The sequence below is a fragment of the Pan paniscus genome, chromosome 1, assembly GCF_029289425.2.
Source record: "Pan paniscus chromosome 1, NHGRI_mPanPan1-v2.0_pri, whole genome shotgun sequence".
NCBI classification, from domain to species: Eukaryota; Metazoa; Chordata; class Mammalia; order Primates; family Hominidae; genus Pan; species Pan paniscus.
Genome location: NC_073249.2, coordinates 214,146,586 through 214,154,266, shown reverse-complemented (window position 1 = coordinate 214,154,266; position 7,681 = coordinate 214,146,586). Strand labels below are relative to the sequence as shown.

General features: G+C 47.7%; 1 protein-coding gene across 2 annotated transcripts; it reads right to left on the bottom strand.

Moving 5' to 3' along the window:
• Nucleotides 1-4,379: 4,379 nt before the first annotated feature.
• LOC100972854 (PRAME family member 1) lies at nucleotides 4,380-7,393 on the bottom strand. 2 transcript variants are annotated; one of them, XM_034950935.4, is made up of 3 exons: nucleotides 7,107-7,393; nucleotides 6,117-6,695; nucleotides 4,380-5,172 (listed from the first exon to the last, which is right to left on the bottom strand). In XM_034950935.4, exons 1-3 carry the CDS (start codon nucleotides 7,391-7,393, stop codon nucleotides 4,614-4,616), a joined length of 1,425 nt encoding a protein of 474 aa, XP_034806826.3. In that variant the 3' UTR covers nucleotides 4,380-4,613. The 2 variants fall into 2 exon arrangements, with proteins under 2 accessions (XP_034806826.3, XP_034806827.2); XM_034950936.4 differs by lacking the exons at nucleotides 6,117-6,695; nucleotides 7,107-7,393 and adding an exon at nucleotides 5,641-5,771.
• Nucleotides 7,394-7,681: the final 288 nt, after the last annotated feature.

Genomic DNA, 7,681 nt, shown 5'->3' with positions numbered 1-7,681 from the left:
CAAACTGATAAGCAGCAGTTCTACCACTGGGTTGTAAGTAAATGGCTTTATTTCTGGGTTCTCTATTCTGTTCCATTGGTCTATGTCTTGACCTTCATACTGGCACCATGCAGTTTTGCTTACTATTACCTTACCATATAAATTGAAGTCAGGTAATGTGATGCCTCCACATTTGTTCATTTTGCTTAGGATTGCTTTGGCTCTTTAGCCTCTTTTTTGGCTCCAAATGAATTTTAGGATTCTTTTTGTAATCCTGTGGAAATGATGTTTGTATTTTGGTGTATGCAATTTTTAGATTGATGTTTGATGTTTGCAATTTTTAGATTGCTTTGGGCAGTGTGGTCATTTTCACGATATTGTGTCTGTCAATCCATCAGCATGGGACGTTTTTCTTCTTTTTTGTCATCTATGATTTTTTTCAGCAGTGTCTTGTAGTTCTCCTTGTAGAGATCCTGTACCTAATGGTTAAGTGTATTCCTAGGTTGTTTTTGTTATTGTCAGTTTTTGTTGTTGTTTTGCAACTATTGTGAAGGGATGGAGTTCTTCATTTGATTCTCGGCTTGCTTGTTGTTGGTATAAAAGGGTGTTACTGATTTGTACATACAGATTTTGGACCTGAGACTTAAGTGAATTCATTTATCTCATCTACGAGTCTTTTGGTGGAATCTTTCAGGTTTTCTAAGCACATACGATCATATCATTGGCAAACACAGGTAGTTTCACTTCCTTCTTTCCAATTTAAATGTCCTTTATTTCTTTTGCTTACCAGATTGCTCTGACAAAAACTTTCAGTCCTATGTTGATTACAAGTGGATAAAGTGAGCATTTTTGTCTTCTTCTGGTTCTTAGTGGGAATACTTTCAACATTTCTTCATTCAATATGATGTTGCATATGGATTTGTCATTTTTGGCTTCTATTATTTTGATGTATGTTCTTTCTAGGCAGAGTTTGTGTAAGTGTAGTCCATTATTTTACAAGCTTAGATTTGTATTCTGTTTTACCTGAGTTCGTTCTGAGATTTGGCATCTATTTTACCTGACATAAGTACAGATGCTCTTGCTGTTTTTTGGTTTCCAGTTGCATGGAATACTTTATTCTACCCCTTCACTTTCCATCTACATGTATCCTTATAGGTGAAGTGAGTTTCTGGAAAACAGCATATAGTAGGGTCTTATTTTTTTACTCATTCAAAGACCCTATGCCTTTCACTTGCAGAAGTGAGATAAATTATATTCATTGTTTTTATTGATAAAGGCTTAGTACTCCCATTTCATTTCTTGTTTTTTTGGTTGTTTAGAGACTTCTCTCTTCCATCCTTTTCTTATTGTCTTTCTTTGTGTTTAAGTAATTTTCTCTTCTGGAATCCTTGGAATGTGACTTTTCTGGCCAGAAACCTGTGTGGCTGGGGGCAGCTTTGCCAGAGTTTTGATGGGGTTCACTGGGTTCGTTCTGCCCGTGCAGCCTGGTAGACTATGCTTGACTCATGTTTTAGGCCTGGAGCACATGCCTATTAAGGGCGGGTCAGGGGTAGAGCAGTGAGGGGTGTGTGAGTGAGCAGGGGGTCTGGCCACTTTGGACAGTCACTGGCTGCTGCTGCAGCAGTGGGGCAGGCAGCTCCAGGTGCCAGCACGGGTGCCAGATTTCTTCAAGGCTGCAAATGAACCAGGAACAGCACAAGCAGCTTCCATGGTTGTCACTGGAATACACAGTGACACCAACACTGAAAGCTTGGAAATGCCAGAAACTGCAGAACCCCCAGAAAGGAGTAACAGCCCTGGCTCAGGAAGCTCCCATATCTGGGCTCCTGGAAGATTAGTAGCTCTTCTCTTTTTCTCTTCACCTACAACTTGGTGAGCAAGGGCTGTGTTTCAGCTTTGTTTGTGTTATTGCTCTTTTAGTCCCACCATTAGGCGGGTCCCAAGTTCTTGTTCGGTGACCAGGAAGAATGAATTATGCAGACAAGTGGAGGGTGAGTGAGATAAAGAGGAGCTTTACTGAGCAATAGAACAGCTCAGAGACCCACAGTGGGTAACTTCTTTCTGCAGCCAGGGTGTCCTGATGAGTGTTCAGCTCTGAGCAGACAGGAGGTGCTGGAGTGGGTGACCCCTCTCTCCTGGCAGGTTATTCCATCATCACCACTGCTCTCAGTAGAGAGGAGGCCCTGGAGTGGGTTGCTGCTCTCTGCAGGAAAGTCATCTCATCATCTCTACAGCTCTCAGCAGAGAAAAAGACCCAGAGTGGGTTGCTTGTCTCTGCAGGAAAATCATCCCAGTAGTGGGTAGTTCCTCTCTGCCACTGGTCTTCCTGATGTTCTCCCTGAGTCTGGGGTTTTTTCAGCATCAGACTGGAGAAAAGTATGTGCTCATTGGGTCATAGGTGGCCATGAGCAGGCACAGAAAAGGCAACATATGTTCCCATTCTGGCCTAGCCTACGGGCTTCAGGCCCTCCTTGGTCAGAAGGTGAAGCCTCACCAGTGACTCTCATCTTCCTGTCCAGGATTCTGCCTCCCTCCCACCACCAACCATGTTGCCCAAGTCACTCGTACCAAGGAGCATCCAAAGACCAGGGCTGATCTGTCCGCAATCCCCCCTCAGCCCCCCTTCTATACTCATCAGGGCCCAAAGTCCAGTGGGTTCAAGGCAGCCATGGGATGCTGTATCTGCACTGACCAAAATGTTCACAGACCCACCTGGGCTGTGACAGCATCTGGGCTCAACCACAACCACACCCCAAAATTAGAGCAGATGCCATGAGAGACCAGGCAGTGGGAACAGACACCCTGAAGCTGAAGGAGAAGGGGGGATCTCCTGGGCCCTCAAGAGCACTGGGGGACCTCAGTTGGTAACTGCGACCTGGGCAGATTCAGTTGCACCTTTGGAGCTACTGCCCTGCCAACTCGGGAGGACCAGGACTCCCTCTTGTCCTAGGCTCCCATCAGCTCCAAAGTGTACGCAGCCTTGGCTGTGCCCTCTCTCTGTGTTTCCCCACAGAGAGGACAGGTGAGATGCAGGTTCACAGCAGCTCTGGCCAACCCCGCACAAACAAACCCAATGCTCCTGGGTGTGGTTTAACAAGCCCCAACTGTACTCTCATCCAGGAGCTTGCAGGCTAACAGCAGGCAGTGGGCAGTGAGGTAGAGGCTGTGGTGGAGACTCCAGACCTGGGTCCAGGTTCCATTTTGCCATGAGAGGGTGTGGGTGGCACAGCTGGCTGCCTCAGGGACATGGAGCACAGGCCTGGCTCATGACCCTGCCAAGGGGGGGGCCTCCAGGAGTGGTTCGTGGTTCCCAGGCCCAGCAATCAGACTCCATGGTCTCCCCTACAGGGGGCAGATCTTGGAAAAACAGCCTGGGGTGGATCCGCATGGAACCTCCCTTCAAGACCCGGGAGCTTGACACTGTTAACAGGATGGGCACAGTGGCCAGATAGCTCGACAGGACCTTGAAGCAGGTGCCACTTGTGCTTCTCACCCTGGCCCCCTGATGGATGGCCCCAGCTCTGTTTTCTGGGCCTGGCATCCACACTTCTTGTGCGAGCGGGGCACCACCCCATTCCTATCTTCTCCTTGGGGCCCCTCTCTGCCCGTCCCTTTGTACCAGACCGAGCTGCTCCCTGCAGGCAAAAAAAGGAAGAAAAAAACTGATGACTGAAGAGAAGTAAAGAATGGGTGGAGATCATCTGCACACCTGTTTTCCCAGCACTTTGGGAGGCCAAGATTGGTGGATCACTCGAAGACAGGATCTTGAGACCAGGCTGATCAACATGGAAAAATCCCATCTTTATTAAAAATACAAAAATCACCCAGGCTTGGTGGAACGTGCCTGCAGTCCCAGCCATTTGAGTGGTTGAGGCACGAGAATCACTTGAGCCCTGAAGGACAGGATTGCGGTGAGCCCAGATTGCACCATCGCACTCCAGCCTAAATGACAAACTGAGATTTTGTCTCCAAAACAAAACAAAGAACAAGAATGGGTGGGAAATACTCAAAATGATCTAATTTTATTTGGTTGTTTTGATGTTCTACAACTGAAACTCAATCACAGACAAATTAGTATTTCGTTATTTTTCCATCCGTAACTCGATAACTAGAGATTTCTGATGGATAAATTGCACAACAGGTTAGAAGTTTTCATTCAGGTGCTCTTTATTGCTGATATTCCTTGGTAACCACCCTTGCAGGGATAACATTCTCATCACTGTAGAACTTTAGCTTCTCTTTCCGACTCTAGGACACGGGTCCCTGAAGTTCTCACTGATGTCACCTCAACATTTTCCTCCAGCCTTGCCCCCTGCTGTTATGTTTTTTCCCTCACACTGAGCACTTGCCTGTGCTTCCTTTAAGTTGCATGTGGCCTGGACACAGCCACTCATGCCAGTAATCCCAGCACTTTAGGAAGCTGAGGCAGGAGGATCCCATAAGCCCAGCAGTTTGAGACCAGCTGGAGCAACACAGCGAAACCCTGTCTCAAATTGTCTTTAATAAAAATTTTGGAACTATTAAAAAAGGAAATAAGAAAAGAGAAAAATAACTTGCACCTACATAGTAGATTTTAGTGTCCAAGTGCCTGGAAGAGAACTTTGGATTTCTCTACCCCGCTAGGCACGCCTTCCCTAGCAGCAAAGATGGAGCTCCAGTTCCTCAGACGGTGATGAGCCACAGGAAGAGCAGGGGGTGGGGCCAATGAAGATCCTCTTGGGCTGCCTGACTTCCCTCAGTGTACACATCAGCTCAGCCCGAAGTGGGGTGAAGATCTCCCAATTGACACGAACCAAGGAATTCAAACTCTCCTCAGGGGCAGGATACGTCTCCAGGCTTAACTTGCTCAGCCCACTGGTGTGGCGCAGCAGGTCCTTCAGGGCGCCCATAGACATACAATTTCTGCCAAAGTAGAAGGTGGTGAGCTGGGAGCAGTGGCTCAGGCCAGGCAGGATGGCACTGAGTTGGGAGTAGTGGATCTGACAGCCCTCCAAGATGAGGGTTTTGAGAGAGGCAGCAATTTTCTCTAGCAGAGCTCCGAGGGGTTCAAGACTGATGCGGAACAGCAGCACGTAGCTGAGATTCAGATGCTTTAGGTAACCGAGGCTTGCGTACTGGGAGAGACACTTCATGTCTTCTTCCAATAGGTAGCCATAAGTTAATTCCAAGTTCTCCAAGGGGTTCTGGAGGCACCTGTGGAGATCAAGAAGTTAGTTCTGGGCAGTGATACCAGTTAGATGAAGGTAGTGCCTTCATCTAGGAAAATGCCTGCATCAAACAAATACAAGTTTGTTGCCACCATCTGATGATGGTCCTCATGCAAGTTGCTGCATGATGAGGACCCTGATCATTCAGGGGCTGTCCCATTTTAGCCTCAGCCCTTTCACCATTGCTTGTGTGATTGGTTCAAGGCCATAAAATCTCTAAAGCCTTTTTTTTTTCATCTTTTAGCAGAAAACTTCATCTCTGGGCCACAGGTACCCGGTGGGAGATGTGCACAAAGAACTCAACTGAGCAAGGTCTAGGGACATCAGCTAGGGCTACATGTCAGCAGGGGCTCCCTGACATGCCTGCATCTGCAAACCAACTGTCACTTTTTACCACTCTCACGCCTACTCCCTCACCTCCATCCCGGAAGCACGCATTTCCCATGTCAATTACCTTTCCTGGAGTTCAAAACAACCTTTTACAGACAGGGAATTAGAGACAGGATCATTCGTGATCACTAAGCTGGTGAGGACAGACCTTCTATTGTGAAATGGACAGGTTTGATGCGCTTTCCCTCCTTTCATCCCCTCCTCTATTATCTCTTTGACATCATATCAACTTGAAACACACTTTGTAACAGGAAATTCACACGTGCACCCCCAATAGAGCTGAAACCCCCACTAACTAGCTTGTACATGATGTCCCTCTCTAGCTTCTACCCCAGGTGACACCTCTCCCCTTATTGGAGCGATCCTGTGATAGCCACTCCAGGACATGGAACACTGAATGGGACAATGTGTTGACATTCTGATGTCCCCTTCACTGTGACGTTGCCACTGGCTGGCACACAGTACACGCCTTCTAATGTTTGCTGTAACAGAACAAGGCTATGCTGTGGTCTGCATACAAAGTGCATGATCCTTTCTCACCTGATCAGCTGTTCCAGGTGCCCACTGAAGAAGGTGATCAATTTTATTTTAAGCAACTGGAGGTGTTCCAGCCTGAGGAACACAGAGCTGAATTTGGCGACTAACCGTCCTTCGAGTTCATTATCTGACGTGTAATGATGGCACCTGGAGAAAACGAGTTTGTGAAGATTCTTCATCTCCTTCAGGTAACAACGAAGCTTTCTTATCAGACGTGGCCAGGACATGTTGCGAATTTCCAGCTCTTGAATACTATTCAGGTATATTATTTTCAATGACTTTCTGAGATATTTAATTGGTGTTAGATAATTGACCAGCTTACTACAGCACAGGTGTACTAAACCTCTCCTTTGGTAAACCCACTGAAAGAGGTATCTCAGGCATTCATCCTGGGGTATTTCCTTGAGGCAGATGTCTATGAACACCTTTAAGGGCTGGTGCTCTCCCATCCTTGGACAGTCCTCTGCTGTCTGCCTCTTACTCATGGTCTCTGGGGAGGAGGACAGGGCCCAGGCTCCAGGCCATATGGCCCAGAAATTCCCATCAACATCCCGCAAATCCAGCACTTGAAGTTTCCACCTCCTGTGGGTAAAATAAGGGAGAGGCTCAGAATTTAGAAGGACTCATCCCTGACCTTTGCTTTCATTCTCATCCCATAAATCAGCTGCTCCTGTCCTCAGTGCTCCCTGTTTTCTTTGTCTTTTCTCAATCCCTGTTCCCTTTTGATTCCCTTTTGATTCTGACTTTTGATTCCCCACTTCTATTCCCTTTACCTTCCACTGAGTAAAGGCAGGTTTCTGTTCCCACAGTGGACCCTGTATGGTGAGCAGTCCTTTTTCTGAGGATCTGGACAATGGCCAAAGCCTCCCTGAGCTTCCTCGCCAACACCATCAGAAGACTCTGGGCCACACTTGGGCTACTTCTCTGCCTGACCCTGCTGTTCTTTCCCTGGACACCTGAGCCCTATCTACCAGCCCTCCTGGGTCACCTCACCTGGGGCGATCCTTCTGTGTAAGCAGCATATGAAGCCCTTCCAGCAATGCTTTGAAGGTCTCCAAATGAAGCGTCTTCATCAGTGATCCCAGAGGGAGGCAGGTGAAGGGCCAGGCCTGCACCATCACCGTCAGAGTCTGGAAGTGTCTCCTGCTGAAGGCCTCCATGAAGAGTGGGAGATAGAGCACCCTGGGCAGCTCCTCCATGGCAGAGATGGACAAGGCCTGGTCTCTCAGCAGGCTCTGCCCTGCCAGCTCCAGGAGTCTGGGTGGGGCCTGGATGCTCATCCTGATAGATCTGCAAGGAAAATCTCTTGAAGACAAATCCAGGGAAAATGTATCACTCTCGTGGCAAACACAATCATCTGCTTCTACTGGTACCAGGAAGAATGTCTTCCAAACACCAAGGAGGGAGGGGTCATGGAGACCACTGACTTATTAATTTTCATCCATTGCTCCACTGAATCCCAGAACCACCGGACAGTGCCACTGAGGATCCTGAAAGCCAAGCTCTACCTCTTTGAGGAAAAATTTCTTGTCACTTACCACCCTAAAGCAATGAGAATGAGAGTGTCC

Coding starts and splice junctions, on each gene's coding strand:
- LOC100972854 (XM_034950935.4), bottom strand. CDS start 7,393: ATGAGCATCCAGGCCCCACCCAGACTCCTGGAGCTGGCAGGGCAGAGC. Junction 6,696..7,106: donor ACACAGAAGGATCGCCCCAG/GTGAGGTGACCC, acceptor TTTTACCCACAG/GAGGTGGAAACTTCAAGTGC. Junction 5,173..6,116: donor CACCTGGAACAGCTGATCAG/GTGAGAAAGGAT, acceptor TGATCTCCACAG/GTGCCTCCAGAACCCCTTGG.